The sequence below is a fragment of the Bubalus kerabau genome, chromosome 15 (assembly GCF_029407905.1).
Source record: "Bubalus kerabau isolate K-KA32 ecotype Philippines breed swamp buffalo chromosome 15, PCC_UOA_SB_1v2, whole genome shotgun sequence".
In the NCBI taxonomy this organism is placed as follows: Eukaryota; Metazoa; Chordata; class Mammalia; order Artiodactyla; family Bovidae; genus Bubalus; species Bubalus kerabau.
Window position 1 is genome coordinate 83888999 of NC_073638.1, and position 17967 is coordinate 83906965.

The following is a 17967-nucleotide window of genomic DNA, read 5'->3' on the forward strand; positions in this document are numbered from 1 at the left end:
GGCAGCTAGTGAGTGGCAGTGCTGTGAATTTGGACCAGGTCTTGTGAACTCTAAAATCCTTGCTACTGAGCTACAGTGTTATGGGAATGGAAAATAAACTATCATTTTAATTATATTATAGTGAAAGTGTCAGTTGCTCAGTCCTGACTGACTCTTTTCAACCCCATGGACTGTAGCCCACCAAGCTCCTCTGTCCATTGAATTCTCCAGACACAAATACTGGAGTGGGTTGCCATTCCCTTCTCCAGGGGATCTTCCCAACCCAGGGATCGAACCCAGGCCTAAGTGAATTAATGATTACTTAATACATGCTGGGTTTTTTTTTTGTTTTTTTTTTTTTTGTTGTTGTTTTTTGCCATGCCCTGTGTCATGCAGGATCTTAGTTCCCCAGCCAGGGATGGAACTCACGCCCTGCCGTAGAGAGGCATGGAGTCTTAAACCCTGGACCACCAGGGAAGTCCTCATGCAGCTCTTGACAAACACCATATTTTCAAAATATGACATTGGGCATCAGGTAGTAAAAGAAATTACAGCAAACTCTCCATATAACAGCAAGTTCCCAATTCAAGATATTATTTAGTTAGCTGCATAGTCTTGTTTCTGTTAAAATTCTCCATTGAAGGGAAACATATTACTTCCTAGTAGAAAGGATCTGAGCTCTGAGCAAGTTTGAAGCAGAGAGAGAAGACAGGCCAATAGTGGAAGACAGCTTTGTAAAGGAGGAAGGCTTCCAAACCGGGAGTCGGGGTCACTGAGCACCATTACCCTGTGCCCCACGCTGCCATTGGCCACAATCCTCACCCAGATGTTTGTGAAGAATGGGCGGCCACTGGTGGCTGTTTATTTTACTGGCGTCTGGGAAATCTGGCAGAGCTCACAGCCCCTTCCTGGTCTGGACACTTTCTAAGCTCTAGATTCCTAGGAAAGGCATTGAACACTTATTTTCAACTGTCTTCCAAAGGAACATTCCTACGGGAGGACCTTCCCTCTCTAGACTTCTTTGGCCGTGCAGTCTCCTGGCCAGCCTTGATAAGAGAGGCACTTCCACCGGGAGTTCTCTTAAATGCTGCCTTAGGATCCAAAGTGGAAAGAGGTTGGCTGATTGACCTGTCCGGGTAATTGTTCCCTGGTGCAATGGCAGTGGAGAACACGACAGAGTCCCCTGCTGATTCCACTTTCTCTTCATGGATGATTCAAGTTTAGAAAGCTTTTTTAGACCAATGAATCACTAGACTAGGAATGCATCTTATATCACCTTAATCTAAAACCTTTCTTTATGGATTGATTTCTTCAGTCTTTTCTGAATATTGTATTTTCAGAATATTATATGTCTCACTCAACTTGTTATAATACATATTTAAGTGATTTATAAACATCATTATAAACATAAGTACTGTATATTTCTCTTTACTATTTATTGAAATATAATTGATTCACAATATTAGTTTCAGTTGTACAACATAATAATTTGCTCTTTTAAGCACTGCAAAATGATCACCACTATAAGTCTAGTTACCACCTGTCACCATGCACAGTTATTGCAATGTTAATGCCTACATTCCTTTTGCTGCACATTACATATCATGACACTTATTTTATAGCTGAAAGTTTACACTTCTTAATCTCCCTCATCTATTTTGTTCATCCCCCTCCTATGGAAACCACCAACTTGTTCTCTGTATTATGAGTCATTTTTGTCTTCTTACATTTGTTCATTTGTTTTTTTTTTAAGGTTTTATAGATAAGTGAAATTATATAGTATTTGTCTTCCCCTGACTTATTCCACTAAGTGTAATACCCTCTACGTCCATTCAGGTTGTCGTGAAAGGAAAGGTTCATCTTTTTTGTGACTGAGTACTATTCCATTACATATATTTGCATATATATGTCACATTTTTTATCCATTATACTTCAGATATATCTAATATATCCAATGTTTGGGATATATCCAATATATTCAATATATCCTGTATTTTGATGGACTCTTGGGTTGCTTCCATATCATGGCTACTGTAAATAATGCTGCCATGAACTTTGAGGTGCATGCAACATTTTGACCTAATGTTTTTGTTTTCTTCATAAAAATGCCCAGAAGTGGAACTGATAGACCTTTTGGTAGATCAGTTTTTAATATTTTGAGGAACCATCATATGTTTTCCATAGTGGATTTCACCAACTTATGTTCCCACCAACAGGGCACAAAGGTTCCTTTTTCTCCACATCCTCGTCAACACTAGATATATGTTGCCTTTTTTATAAGAGCTATTCTGACAGGTGAGCTTACTCAAACTCATGTCCACTGACTCTTGGATTCCATCCAACCATCTCATCCTCTGTCATCCCCTTCTCCTCCTGCCTTCAATTTTTCCCAGCATCGGGGTCTTTTCCAGTGAATCAGCACTTTGCATCAGGTGGCCAAAGTATTGGACTTTCAGCTTCAGCTTCGGCTTCAGTCCTTCCAGACTATTCATGACTGATTTCCTCTAGGATTGACTAGAGGATCAGGTTAAGTTGATCAACCAAGGTCAAGTTGGTTGAATCTCCTTGCACTCCAAAGGACCCTAAGGGTCTTTGCCAACACCACAGTTCAAAAGCCTCAATTCTTCAGCACTCAGCTTTCTTTATGACCCAACTCTCACATCCATACATGACTACCAGAAAAACCATAGCCTTGACTAGATGGACCTTTGTTGGCAAAGTAATGTTTCTGCTTTTTAATATGCTGTCTAGGTTGGTCAGAGCTTTCCTTCCAAGGAGCAAGGATCTTTTAATTTCATGGCTGCTGTCACCATCTGCAGTGATTTTGGAGCCCCCAAAAATAAAGTCAGCCACTGTTTCCCCTTATACTTGCCATGAAGTGATGGGACTGGATGCCATGTTCTTCATTTTTTGAATGTTGAATTTTAAGCCAGCTTTTTTACTCTCCTCTTTCACTTTCAACAAGAGGCTCTTTAGTTCTTTGCTTTCTGCTGTAAGGTGGTGTCATCTATGTATCTGAGGTTATTGCTATTTCTCCCAGCAATCTTGATTCTAGCTTGTGCTTCATCCAGCCCGGCATTTCACATGATGTACTCTGCATATAAGTTAAATAAGCAGGGTGACAGTATACAGGTTTGACTTTCTCCTTTCCCAATTTGGAATCAATCTGTTATTCCATGTCCCATTCAAACTGTTGCTTCTTGACCTGAATACACATTTCTCAAGAGTCAGGTAAGGTGTTCTGGTATTCCCATCTCTTGAAAGATTTTCCAAAGTTTGTTGTAATCTACATAGTCAAAGGCTTTGGCATAATCAATAAAACAGAAGTAGATGTTTTCCTGGAACTCTCTTGCTTTTTCAATGACCCAGTGAATGTTGGAAATTCGATCTCTGGTTTCAATGCCTTTTCTAAATCCAGCTTGAACATATGGAAGTTCATGATTCATGTACTGTTGAAGCCTAGCTTGGAAAATGTTTTGTTTTTTTTTAATTTATTTTTTTTTTATTGAAGGATAATAGCTTTACAGAATTTTGCTGTTTTCTGTCAAACCTCAACATGAATCAGCCATAGGCATACATATATCCCCTCCTTTTTGAAACTCTCTCCCATCTCCCTCTCCATCCCACCCCTGTAAATTGATACAGCCACTATGGAAGATGGTATGGATGTAGCTTAGAGAATTTTGAGTACTATTTTGCTAGTGTGTAAGATCAGAGCAATTGTGTGGTAGTTTGAGCATTCTTTGCCATTGCCTTTCTTTGAGATTGAAATGAAAACTGGCCTTTTCCAGTCCTGTGGCCACTGCTGAGTTTTCCAAATTTGCTGGCATATTGAGTGCAGCACTTTCACAGCATCATCTTTTAGGATTTGAAATAGCTCAACTGGAATTCCATCACCTCCACTAGCTTTGTTCCTAGTGATGCTTACTAAGGCCCACTTACTTCACACTCCAGGATGTTGGGCTCTAGGTGAGTGATCATACCATCATGGTTATCTGGGTCATGAAGATCTTTTTTGCATAGTTCTTCTATGTATTCTTGCCACCTCTTCTTAATATGCTTTAAATGCTTCTATGAGATCCATACCATTTCTTTCCTTTACTGAGCCCATCTTTGCATGAAGTGTTCTCTTGGTATCTCTAATTTTCTTGACAAGATCTCTAGTCTTTCCTATTCTATTGTTTTCCTCTATTTCTTGGCACTGGTCAATGAGGAAGTTTTTCTTATCTCTCCTTGCTACTCTTTGGACCTTTGCAATCAAATGAGTATATCTTTCTTTTTCTCTTTTGCCTTTTGCTTCTCTTTTTTTCTCAGCTATTTGTAAGGCCTCCTCAGACAGCCATTTTGCCTTTTTCCATTTCTTTTCCTTGGGGATGGTCTTGCTCCCTGTCTCCTGTACAACGTCATGAACCTCTGTCCATAGTTCTTCAAGCACTCTATCAGATCTAATCCCTTGAATCTATTTCTCACTTCCACTATATAATCATAAGGGATTTGATTTAGGTCACACCTGAATTGTCTAGTGGGTTTCCCTATCTTCTTCCTTTTAAATCTGAATTTTTCGATAAGGAGAAGAGTGGAGAAATAACTCCAGAAAGAATGAAGAGAGAGAGCCAAAGTGAAAACAATGCCCAGTTGTGGATGTGACTGGTAATGGAAGTAAAGTCTGATGCTGTAAAGAGCAATAATGCATAGAAACCTGAAATGTTAGGTCCATGAATCAAGGCAAGTTGGAAATGGTCAAACAGGAGATGGCAAGAGTGAACATCGACATTTTAGGAATCAGTGAACTAAGATGGACTGAAATGGGTGAATTTACCTCAGATGACCATTATATCTACTACTGCGGGCAGGAATCCCTCTGATGAAATGGAGTAGGCATCATGGTCAACAATAGAGTCCAAAATGCAGTACTTGGATGCAATCTCAAAAAACGACAGAATGATCTCTGTTCATTTCCAAGGCAAACCATTCAATATCATGGCAATCCAAGTCTATGCCCCAACCAGTAACGCTGAAGAAGCTGAAGTTGAACAGTTCTATGAAGATATATGAGACCTTCTAGAACTAATACCCCAAAAAATGTGTTCTTTTCATCATAGCGGATTGGAATGCAAAAGTAGGAATTCAGACCCCTCGAGTAACAGGCAAGTTTGGCCTTGGAGTACAAAATGAAGCAGGGCAAAAGCTAATAGAGTTTTGCCAAGAGAACGCACTGCTCATAGCAAACACCCTCTCCAATGACACAAGAGAAGACTCTACACGAGGACATCCCCAGAAATCAGATTGATTGTATTCTTTGCAGCCAAAGATGGAGAAGCTATATACAGTCAACAAAAACAAGATCAGGAGCTGACTGTGGCTCAGATCATGAACTCCTTGAACATTACAGGCAGGATTCAAAAATGTCACATCCTTTACATGTACTATTAATTTTGCATTTTTATCACATCACATTGAAAGTAGTTATTTTACATCATGTCCCCTACTAGAGAGTGAAATTCCTAGGGAAGTTGTTGCTGTTTAGTCGCTCAGTCATGTCCGACTCTTTGTGACTGCACACCAGCCTCCATGAGATTCTCCAGGCAAGAATACTGGAGTGAATTGCCATTTCCTTCTCCAGGGAATCTTCCCAACCCAGGGATCGAAGCCGGGTCTCCTGCACTGGCAGGTGAATTCTTCTCCACTGAGGCCCCAGGGAAGCCCCATTGTGATTACTCATTCTCTCTCATCACTTAGCCCGTTAGTAAGTGTCCACTAAACGCTGGCTGAATGGAAGAATATGTGAATACCTGTTGGGCCTGCTGATGGAACACTTATTCTAAGCTCATTTCTTGGTTCAGAATAGAACAGGACATTGTCACAGTCTTTTAGCCAGGTCTTGCTTCAAGATTTTTTTTTTCTTCTCATTTTATTTTCAAGAGTTTTGTTAAAGTATAGCTCACATGTCATAAATCCATCCATTTTAAGTGTGCGATAATTTTAGTAGACTGAAATCATCCCCACAATCCACTTTTAGAACATTTCCATCACTCAAGAAAAGACCCCCGTGCACACTGGTGGCTCACTTGCATCCCCACTGTAATTGTGGACCGTGTGCTGCAGTCTCTAAGCGTCGGTCCTTCGTCTATTATTTGGGGTGATACGTGCCTTGATCCCCCACAGAGAGACACAAGTGTCACAGCTGTGAGAACAAAGGAGAGTAACACATGCTTATGGAGTTCAGGGTTTGTATTTTTCCCCCAAGTACCTGTGGTGACAGAGACAGCACCAGGGAAAACCTGAAACACCAGGCGCTGCTACAGACTGTGTACGGAGTCTTTAATTCTGCAGTTTTAGAGTGGAGCCCATGCATTCTTCTTAATGCTTGCCTCTACCATTGTTTTCCATGACAATCAAGTCCTTAGGCTCATTCCTAAGTTCATCAGTACCGGTACTCATCCTTACAACAGCCATGCCTATTTCAAATAAATAATTTGTCTTCCTTCCAAGGATAAAGCTATTCACCTGCAATCTCATCAGGGTGTGGCTCCATCAATAACTCACTTTCTGCTATTTACTTTCCACAGCTACCTGTCAAGTCTTGCTTCTCTCTGTTTATGAATATACCCACGTCACGGACTTCCTTTTTTACGTTTATCCGTTCATTCTGGGTGGGACAGCCCTCTCTCCCAATGGTGAGATCAGGCAGAATGATCTAAATAAGAGAGCACCTTTATTACTGCAGTCACAAGGCATGCGCGTTCATGGACTGAGCCTTCGCTTTCCTGCTTTGCATGGTTTGGAGGCTTTTCTTAACTCAACTATGTATCAGAGGTTATTTTCATCAACTCCAAATATAAATCTCTCTGGTGAATCTATAAGAGATAGTCAGGAGATGCTCTTGGCAACTTTTGAATGGCTAAAAGAAATCTGAACGTCCTGTCTAAGCACAGTAGAGCAGCCAGCGGGCAGATAGTAAGCAAGCCTTCAGGGGCTTGTTTTTCTAGCTCCACTCTACCCTTCTCAGGCACTTCTCTGCCCTTGATTCTTTTCAACTTAATTTAAAATAAATACAAGGGAAGCTATAAGAACACAGAACAGTGCAATTTTTAAAAAAGCACAAAATCCTGGCACCCAGAAGCAGCTGCTAATAATACCACTGACTCTCTAGGGGAGCTCAAAAATGATCTCCGATTAAAGATTCCCTAAGGCTCTGTGGCAACTCTGCACCTCATTTACCAAGGAGAGGAGCTGGTCAGTGATGCTGGGCTGGACAAAGTGCTTTTGAAGGCTTTCTCTGGGGAGTGCATGCCCAAGGTGCTAGGCTAAGCATAGACTGTAAGGGTCTGAAACTCATACATTTCATTTATTGAAATATAATTGATGTACAATGCTGTGTTAATTACTGCTGTACAGCAAAGCGATTCTGTTATACATGCTGTGCTATGCTATGCTAAGCCTCTTCAGTTGTGTCAGACTCTGTGCGACCCCATAGACGGCAGCCCACCAGGCTCCACCATCCCTGGGATTCTCCAGGCAAGAATACTGGAGTGGGTTGCCATTTCCTTCTCCAATGCATGAAAGAGAAAAGAAAAAGTGAAGTCGCTCAGTCGTCTCTGACTTTTAGCGACCCCATGGACTGCAGCTTACCAGGCTCCTCTGTCCATGGGATTTTCCAGGCAAGAGTACTGGAGTGGGGTGCCATTGCCTTCTCCATCTGTTATACATGCATATACATTTTTGAATATTCATTATGGTTTCTCATAGGATTTTGAATTTAGTTCTCTATTCTAAAGTGAGCTTCCCAGGTGATGCTAGTGGTAGAGAACCCACCTGCCAATGGAGGTAGACTTGAGACGTGGGTTCCATCCCTGGATCGAGAAGATCTCCTGGAGGAGGGCACAACAACCCACTCCAGTATTCTTGCCTGGAGAATCCTATGGATGGAGGAGCCTGGCAGGCTGCAGTCCATAGTGTTACAGACAGTCAGACACAGCTGAAGTGACTTAGCACGCACGCCTTGTGACCCCATGGACTGCAGCACTTCAGGCCTCCCTGTCCTTCACCATCTCACGGAGCTTGCTCAAACTCATGTCCATTGAGTTGGTGATGCCATCCAAACATCTCATCCTCTGTCATCCCCTTCTCCTCCTGCCTTCAATCTTTTCCAGCATCAAGGTCTTTGCCAATGAGTCAATTCTTCACATTAGGTGGCCAAAGTATTGGAGCTTCAACTTCAGCCTCAGTCCTTCCAATGGATATTCAGGACTGATCTCCTTTAGGATAGACTGGTTGGATCTCCTTGTAGTCCAGGGGACTCTCAAGAGTCTTCTCCAACACCACAGCTCAGAAACATCAATTCTTCAGCTCTCAGTCTTCTTTATGGTCCGACTCTCACATCCATACATGACTGCTGGAAAAACCATAGTTTTGACTAGATGGACCTTTGTTGGCAAAGTAATGTCTCTTCTTTTTAATATGATGTGTAGGTTGGTCATAGCTTTTCTTCCAAGGAGTAGTCTTTAAATTCCACGGCTATAGTCACTGTCTGCAGTGATTTTGGAGTCCAACAAAATAAAGTCTGTCACTATTTCCATTGCTTACCCGTCTCTTTGCCATGAAGTGATAGGACCGGATGCCATGATCTTCATTTTTTGAATGTTGGGTTTTAAGCCAGCTTTTTCACTGTCCTTTTTCACTTTCACCAAGAGGCTCTTAGTTCTGTTTCACAGGCTCATCTATGTCATATTTTAGATTCCACATATAAATGATATCATAAGGTATTATTTCTGACTTACTTTGCTTAGTAAGATAATCTCTGGTTGCTTGCACATTTCTGCAAGTGGCATTGTTCTGTCCTTTTTATGGCAGAGTACTATTCCATGGTGTATCTGTACCAGGTCTTCTTCATCTGGTCATCTGTTGATGGGCATTAGGTTGTTTCCATGTCGTGGCTATTGTATATAGGGCTGCTATGCACATAGGAGTCCATGTATCTCTTTTAATTATAATTTTGTCTGGATATATGCCCAGGAGGGGGATTTCTGGATCATGTGGTAATTCTATTTTTAGTTTTCTGAGGAAATTCCATACTCTTTCCACAGTGGCTGCACAAACTTACATTCCCATCAACAATACAGGAGGGGGTCCCTTGTATCCACATCCTTCTCAGCATTTGTTATTTGTAGACTTTTTAATGATGGCCATTCTGACTGGTGGTACCTCACTGTAGTTTCAATTTGCCTTTCTCTCCGTTTTCAGTAAAGAATCCACCTGCAATGCAGGAGACCTGGTTCAATCCTTGGATCAGGAAGATCCCCTGAAGAAGAAAGTATTGGAACTTTAGCTTCAGCAGCAGTCCTTCCAGTGGGTATTCAGTATGGATTTCCTTTAAGCAATCCTGATTTGATGTCCTTGCAGCCCACCAAGGGACTCTCAAGAGTCTTCTTTACCACCACAGTTCAAAAGCATCAGTTCTTCAGTGTTGAGCTTTCTTTAAGCTCCAACTCTCAAATCAGTACATGATTACTGGAAAAACCATAGCTTTGACTATAAAAACCTTTGTTGGCAAAATGATGTCTCTGCTTTTTAATATACTGTCTAGGTTTGTCATAGCTTTCCTTCCAAGGAGCAAGCATCTTTTACTTTCCCCTAGTACAAATTTACAAAAACTATCCTGGTTTCTAAGATCATCAGGACAAAAATGTTCATCTCATGTAGTTACAAAAACAGGGACAGAGTACTGCTTAGGAGTTCATCTGATTATTCAGCCTCTGTCGTGACTGATTAATCTCAGAACCTTTATCATTCTTGAGAAATTCCTACACAGGGATTCTATCTCCCAAACACCTATGTCTTTCAGGTAATTTGAAGGTCAGAATAAAAGGTAGCCAGGTATTCTGTGTAAATAGGCTCCTCTTATTTAAGGACCTTATCACTCTTTCATGAAGATCATGTTTTTTGTAATTGAAGCAATTTGAAATTTTACATAATGAAACTTCTCTACTGGCTGTGACATTGATTTTAAGCAGGTATATTGGAGATCATAATTATATTGGAGATCATAATTATAAATGTTAAGGACCCAGCCAGGCAAAATATGTGGCATTTCAGGAGTTCCTTTTCTTTCTCAACTCCAGTCCAGTTTTGGTCACTAGGCTAAAGCTGAGGAAGATCCGAAAGGGATACTAATAGATGTTAGTGCTGGAAAAGACATTAGATCAAACCTATGTCTACCATCCTATATATCTAACTTGCCTTGACAAAACTGTATCCAATAACTAACTCAGGAATACGGAGTTTTCTAGGACTCAGGAATATGGAGGCCTAGAAGCAGAAACTTCAAAGCTGTAGTGCCTACAGGTGTCCAACACTTGCTTTTAGTTCTTACCACATGAATACTCCTGTGGATTTTGAATTTTCCCTTCTGAACATAAAAGGGAAAATGAACAGAATGCCTTTTACCAAGAATCGTCTCCTGAATTATATTTTTTATTTCTGGCCTAAAGATTATGAAAATCAGAATCCTACCAGAAGATAAACAAGAGTGTTTTCTGTCCCAGCCTCAATACTTGAGTATTTCTCTGTGCCTTGTAACACTTCCAACCAAGGTTACAAGGGAAATAGACAAATCTAGACTTTCTCATGTACCAGAGTACATGTACCAGACTTTTCTCATGTATCAGCTTCTTATAGGTAATTTTACCAACCACTTTCAACTTGTTAACTATTGGAAAAACAACTTCCTAGTGGAGACTTGGTCTACTCAAAAAGCAAAAAACAACAAAAAAAGTAATGTAAAGACATTGTTGGAGGTACCAAAATCAAGCACTAGACCATCTCACCAGCAAAAGGCCATTTTCTGATTCCCTTTTCCAGTTACACAGTGAAGAAGGAAGAACAGAGATGACTGTATAGCAATAACAGATTTAAAAATTGTTTAAATGGCTCTAACAAGCAACTGACAAACCATATCTTAAATATGACAGACATGTTGAGCATTCTTGTTGCAACCAATTTATTTTTGTATGAAGTTAACAAATCTTTGATCTCTTGTTTATTTTTGCTTTGAACAAGTCCATAAGCGAAGTAATGAATTCATGATTTCCAGAGGTGAAAGAATAGGTTAAATGAGAGAACTAACAGAATGAGGTAGGAAATTCTTTTTTTAAAAGAGCTCAGTACTAATAGTAATTCCTGTCCTGCCTAAAGTGAGATGCTATGGAGAGGTTTGCTGGTCTCCTGGCAACCTTGATCTACTTGGTCCACTGGCACCATTGGTCCTTGAGGTAGTACATGCTAAAGGATAGAACATTGAATGGAAGAGTCACATCATCACAACTAACTACAAAAATGCTTGTGAATTTCTTGACCTATTGATATATTGGGTCATCACTGATGAAGTACGGAGATAATGAACTTCCAGATACTTCTCATGTGTTGTCCTGTCCTTGCACCAGCCATGGGTTTACATCAGAAGATGATAGTAATTATAACTCACTCTGCAGTTAGAAGAGTTGTGGATCAATGTTTTAGCTGACATTTCTCTTACAGCGTACAACTGAAATAAATTCCATAGTCAATAACACCAGGAGAAGAGTTTCTTCTTCCGTATGCTTAGGGCATCTTTGATTTCTTTGTTCCTCAAGCTATAGATCAATGGATTTAGCATGGGGATTATAACAGTGTACAAGACAGACGCCAGCTTGCTTTGGCTCGAGGAACCATCAGAATTGGGATACACATAAACAAAGATACCCGAGCCAAAGAAGAGGGTCACTGCTGTCAGGTGGGAAGCACAAGTGTTGAAGGCTTTGGACCGGCCTTCAGCTGAAGTGATCTTCACAATGGTGGCGACAATGTAACCATAGGATATCATGATAACCAAGACAGACATGAACCCAAAGATGACTGTGAGCACAGATGTCATGACTTGAAAGAACAAGGTGTCTGAGCAGGATAGGGTTAGCAGTTGGGGCAGGTCACAGAAGAAATGGTTGATGATGTTTGGTCCACAGAAGTGGAGCTGAAGTAAGGCACACAACTGAATGAACGAGCCAAGGAATCCAGTTACACAAGATCCTGCCACCATCTGCACACAGAGAGAGGGGCACATGGTGGCTGTGTAGAGCAGAGGACTGCAAATGGCGACGTAGCGATCATAAGCCATGGCCGCCAGCAGACAGCACTCAGTCAGACCCAGGCTAGAGAACAAGAAGTACTGCATGATGCACCCCGTAAAGGAGATGAGTTTATGCTTCCTGAAGAAGTCTGAGAGCATTCTAGGAGCTATGGTGGAAATATAGCAGGTGTCCAGCAAGGACAGGTTACTGAGGAAGAAGTACATAGGCGTGTGCAAATGGGAGTCCATCCTGATGAGGGCGATGAGTCCCAGGTTCCAAAACACTGTCGCCAGGTAGATCCCTAGGAACATTGAAAAGAGGACAGCGGTGAGCTGTGGAAACTCAGAGAACCCCAAGAGAATGAGCTCTGTGATTGTTGTACTGTTCCTTCCTCCAGCCATCGCCCTGGGGGGTCCTCAGATCTGTAGGAAAAGGATAAATCTTTAAGTCAGTTGTTACCCCAATGTCCATGGGAAGAAACTGCCTTCAACCCACACCGAACACAGAATCGAGGGAAATAGTGAACAACTTTAAAAGCAACAACCCTGGTTAACTTTGCCCCTAACTGATCGCTCTGTGTGCCAGAGTTCCCACATGTACAAGAGGGCAGCCCAGGGAGCTCAGCCTGGCGCTGTGACGGCCCAGCGGGGCGCGGTAGCAGACGGGTGAGGAGGCTCAGGAGGAAGGGATGTATGGACACAGACGGCTGAGACTCGCTGTGCAGCGGAAGCTAAAGCCACATCATAGAACAGTTATACTCCAATTAACTTTATTAAATTTAAAAAGAGGATATTACACTTTTCAATATTAACCCACCTACCTATCACAAAGACAAAAGAATGTATACTAACATTTGGAAAGCCCTTCTTAGAAGATACTTGGGGAATTTTAGGATATTATTAATGAGATTATAACTCCTGTGTTTAGCTTAGTGACTAAAAACACGGTCTTAGATACTACATAGGTGTTCAGGAGTGTGACTCTGCCAACTGTGAGCTTTATGACTCCAAACAGATTGGTCTCCTTCTACTTAATTGACTTCATCGGAAAGCAAGAAAAATAATTACAATAGAACTTATCTCATAAGGTTTACTTGAAGTTAAATTAGGTCTGTTTACATACAGTAACTGCCGTGGATAAAGTAGTGTACAAAGCAGAGTCAATACATAATATGTTCTTAATATCATTTTGAAGTATCCGTTTGTGAGAAACTTTTTTCAATATTTATTTTTATTTATTCGTCTGCACCACGTCTGAGTTGCAGTATGTGGGCTCTAGGCCCCCTGTGTTGGGAGCGTGGATTCTTAGCCCCTGGACTACCAATGAAGTCCCTGGGAGAAACTTTTAAAGTGCAAATTTTAAAAGGTTGGTCACACAGATAAGACTCAGACTACAGTGTGGTTAATTTGAAATCAGTAATAAAATTATGAGAAATAGCATAATTGGAAACTAATTATGTATTTCTAAACTATTCAGGAGTCAAATAATAAATTATAATAAAAAAGGCAGGGCAGGGACTGACATGCACAGGTTTCTTTCTAGTCTTTCTGCAGCTCAGTCTTCCCAGACTGAAAATAATTCCTCTAAAGCAGAGCTTCAACCGTGGCTGTTCATTAGAACCATCTGGCACACTTTCTAAAGCCCCATTGATCAAACTGATTAATTCAGCATCTCGGGGGCTGGAAGCCAAGTATCAGTATTTGGTAAAACTCTACAAAAGATTTCAATGTGTAGTCACACTTCAGTGTGCATAAGACAATGAACTGTTGGGGTTTTTTTTTCAAACTTTAAAGTTTTTACTTTGCATTAAGATATAGTGGGTTAACAATGTCATGGCACTTTCAGGTGATCAGCAAAGGGACTCAGCCAAGCATATACGTGCATCCATTCTCCCCGAGCCCTCCCCCTATCCAGGATGGCACGTGACACTGAGCAGAGTTTTCTGAGTGATACAGTAGGTCCTCGCTGGTTATCCATTTTAAATGGAAGACTGTAGCTCTATCTTAGGAAAGCAAAACCATAATCTACACCTATTTTTTGTAGCACCTCCAGTGGCTCAGATACTCGAGGGCACACATTTGTTGAAGGAATCAGCTTTTGTAAGAACCTGATGCTTCCACATAATATGTTATCATTACGTCCATTGGTGCATAAATCTTCAAATGATGTAAAACCATGATGGATTTTCTTTAACATTGGAAAGCAATCACACTTGTGGGACAAAAAAGGATTTTTAAGAGGCTCTTTTACTCACTGAAATATCATCATTCCATTTTAAGGGGAAATTATATATGTGGGGAAAATGTCTATTACAGAATGAGAAGCAGAATTTGATTTTCTCTACGATGACAGCTGGAGCTAAGGTGGGAAAAATACCCATAGGGTTTCTGTGGGCAGCTACTACTTGTCCTTTTGACCTTTGCTAAACCAGCCTCAGGGACCAGGGGATTCAGAAATCCTGAGAATAGCTTAAGCTCTTGGAATCTGAGGCTGTTGCTCTCAAGAAGGTTGATTTATGATGGGCCTTTCAAGCTTCCCTGGTAGCTCAGAGAGTAAAGCGTCTGCCTGCCATGCAGGAGACCTGGGCTTGATCCCTGGGTCAGGAAGATCTCCTGGAGAAGGAAATGGTGACCCCTCCGGTGTTCTTGCCTGGAGAATCCCATGGACTGAGGAGCCTGGTAGGCCATGGTCGCAAAGAGTCAGACATGGGATGGGCCTGTTGTAACCTTTCTTAAGTTAGCAAAGAAAGTGTGTCCTATCTTTAACAGCTATTTTCTCTTTCTTATTCCTTGCATGCAGGGAAGGAAAAGAGAAGGAAGAAAGGGAGGATAGGAGGAAAGAAGGGCAGAGGAAGGGAAGGAAAAGCAGAGGAAGAAAGAGGAGAGAAGCCCATACTGAGAAAATTCAAAGAACAAACTGACCCACTTACACGCAGACTCACAATGAGGTATATTTAGCTCACTGATTCCTCATATTTGAGATAGAGGGTATGTTGTACCCTTTAAGCCCTAACTAGACTCTAAATGAAGTTAGAAACAAGAGCCTTCAAAGTGTGAAATAAATGTTGATTCTTATTGAAATAGTTAGGCAATGTCAAATGAGGTATGCTCATTTTAATTATAAGAAGAGTTTGAGGTATGCTCATTTTAATTATAAGAAGAGTTCAGATATTGACAGATTTAGAAAATCAACTGTAACTTTTAGAATGGTAGTGTTTGTGTTAGTCACTCAGTTTTATCTGACTCTGCAATCCCATGGTCTGTAGCCCGCTGAGCTCCTCTGTCCATGGAATCCTCCAGGCAAGAATACTGGAGTGGGTTGTCATTCCCTTCTCCAGGGGATCTTCCCAACCCAGGGATTGAACCTGGGTCTCTTGTATTGCAGGCAGACTCTGTGCCTTCTGAGGCACAGTATCATAAATATCTACCTTTTTCGCTCTGTCTTCATTAATGATAATGATTTTAAATACTTATTGAACACTTACTGTCCTGGTCATTCTTTTAAGACACATATTAACCCATTTAATCCTCATTACAACTCTATTTTAACTTGAGACACACAAAGTTAGGAATTTGCACAGGGCCCCACTGCTAATAAGCAGCAGACTTGGAAACCCACTCAGGTAGGCTGGCTCCAGGGCTGGTAATTTAAAAATCATACTATCCTGCAAATTTTGTGTCTCCTTCCCTACAATTGTTCTACTAAATGCAGTAAGTCAGAAAGACAGGGACAAATACCATGTGATATCACCTATATATGGAATCTAAAATGTGATTCAAATGAATTCGTTTATGAAACTGAAACAGTCATAGACATAGAAAACAATCTTCTGGTTACCAAAAGGGGGATGGGGGGGATAAATTAGCAGATACAAACTACTGTGTACAAAAAATAGATAAATAAGGCCCTACTGTGCAACACAGGGAATATACTCAATGACCCATAATAAACAATAATGGAAAAGCATATGTCTATATGTATAACTGAATCACCTAGCTGAATTACTTTGCTAACACATTATAAATCAACTATACTTTAATAAAAAATAATAAAATAAGTAAATAAATAAAAATTTGTGTCTCTAAATTTCTATTCATTTTTATAGCACTGTTTAATAAAATTTATAGGTTGTTTACTGTTTCAAGATCATTTTAAAAGTATAAACAACGAAAATCGGAAGAGGTGGGTCAAAAAGCCACACTGGCCCAGTATAAACTCTAGCTAAAGTAAGTCATTTCCCACATCAGCTATTATAATGATTAATATCCCTCAGGTCTGAAAATATGGCAGCCAAGAATAATTTTTGATATTTTTAAAGGTGGGTAAAATTGTATATTTATGCAAAATAACACCATCAAATTGCTTTGGAATAAAATCACAGCAAGCCCTCTGAAAGTGAAAGTCGCTCAATCTTGTTTGACTCTTTGCACCCTCATGGACTATACACTCCATGGAATTCTCCAGGCCAGCATACTGGAGTGGGTAACCTTTCCCTTCTACAAGGGATCTTCCCAACCCAGGGATCAAATCCAGGCCTCCTGCCTTGCCAGCGGATTCTTTATCAGCTGAGCCACACGGGAAGCACAAGAATAGTGGACTGGGTAGCCTATCCCTTTCCCAGCAGATCTTTCCAACCCTGGAATCGAACTGGGGTCTCTTGCATTGCAGGCAGATTCTTTCTCAACTGAGCCACCAGGGAAGCCCCTCGAGCCCCTCTGGCTACTCTCTTTCAGACTAAGCAAAAGTTTCAACTTTCTCTAATGAATATAAGCAGAATTAGGGAGAAGCACAGTACATTTGGCTCCATCATTTACCAACTTCGTGATTTTTGGCAAATCACTGTATCTCTGTGGCTCTATTTCTTCATCTGTAAGGGAGAATTTATTACTACACAGGGTGTTTGTGAAAACCTACTAGGTATGTTACATAGAGCTTCCCTGGTGACTCAGTGGTAAAGAATCCATGGGCCAATGCAGGGAACATGAGTGTGATCTCTGATCTCTGGTCCAGGAAGATTCTACATACTAAGCCCCTTCATCTCAACTACTGAGCCTGTGCTCCAGAACCTGGGCCCTGCAACTACCGAGCCCATGGGCCACAACTCCTGAGCCCATGGGCCACAACTTCTGAGCCCACGGCCACAATTTCTGAGCCCACAGCTCACAGCTCATGAAGCCCACATGCCCTAGAGCCTGCATTCCACGAGAGAAACCACTGCAACAAGAAGCCCGCACATGGCAGCTAGAGAGTAGACCCCACTGACCACAACTAGAGAAAGCCCTATAGCAACAAAGACCCAGTGCTGCCAATAAACAAATAAAATTAGTTTTTAAAAACATGTAATAGAGTGCTGGGCATCCCTCATAGCACAGTTGGTAACGAATTTGCCTGCAGTGCAGGAGACTCGCGTTCGATTCCTAGGTCAGGAAGATCTCCTGGAGAAACAAATGACAACCCACTCCAGTATTCTTGCCTGGAGAATCCCATAGACAGAGGAGCCTGGAGGGCTACAGTCCATGGGGTCTCAAGAGTCGGACACAACTTAGCAACTAAACCACCAACAGAGTGCTGGTCACACAGTAAGCTCTCCAAAACTGGAGTTGTTACATTAAGAATGAACAACCGTAATGATTATGCCCCCAAAAGTATTTACTAACTGAAAATCTTCGACAGGGGAAGACTGGGAATATTTGGTGGTGACAGCTTGGGGCTCCTTGGCCCAGCTTGAGAGGTGTCTTATCCTACCTTGCTCTCGCCACCCACTTGCTAATATCTGATATCCCACATCAGACGCCCTTCCTTAGGCTTTAACACCTCAGTTTCTGTTATAATTCAAATAATCCCATTGGGATAAGGGAGAAGAAGCATGGTTACTGCAAGAAAA

General features: G+C 41.2%; 1 protein-coding gene across 1 annotated transcript; it reads right to left on the minus strand.

The window, feature by feature from the left end:
• Positions 1-11539: 11539 nt before the first annotated feature.
• Positions 11540-12484, minus strand: LOC129628612 (olfactory receptor 1440-like). The gene has a single exon (XM_055548081.1). The coding sequence runs from the start codon at positions 12482-12484 to the stop codon at positions 11540-11542; it is 945 nt and encodes a 314-aa protein (XP_055404056.1).
• Positions 12485-17967: the final 5483 nt, after the last annotated feature.

Coding starts and splice junctions, on each gene's coding strand:
- LOC129628612 (XM_055548081.1), bottom strand. CDS start 12,484: ATGGCTGGAGGAAGGAACAGTACAACAATCACAGAGCTCATTCTCTTG.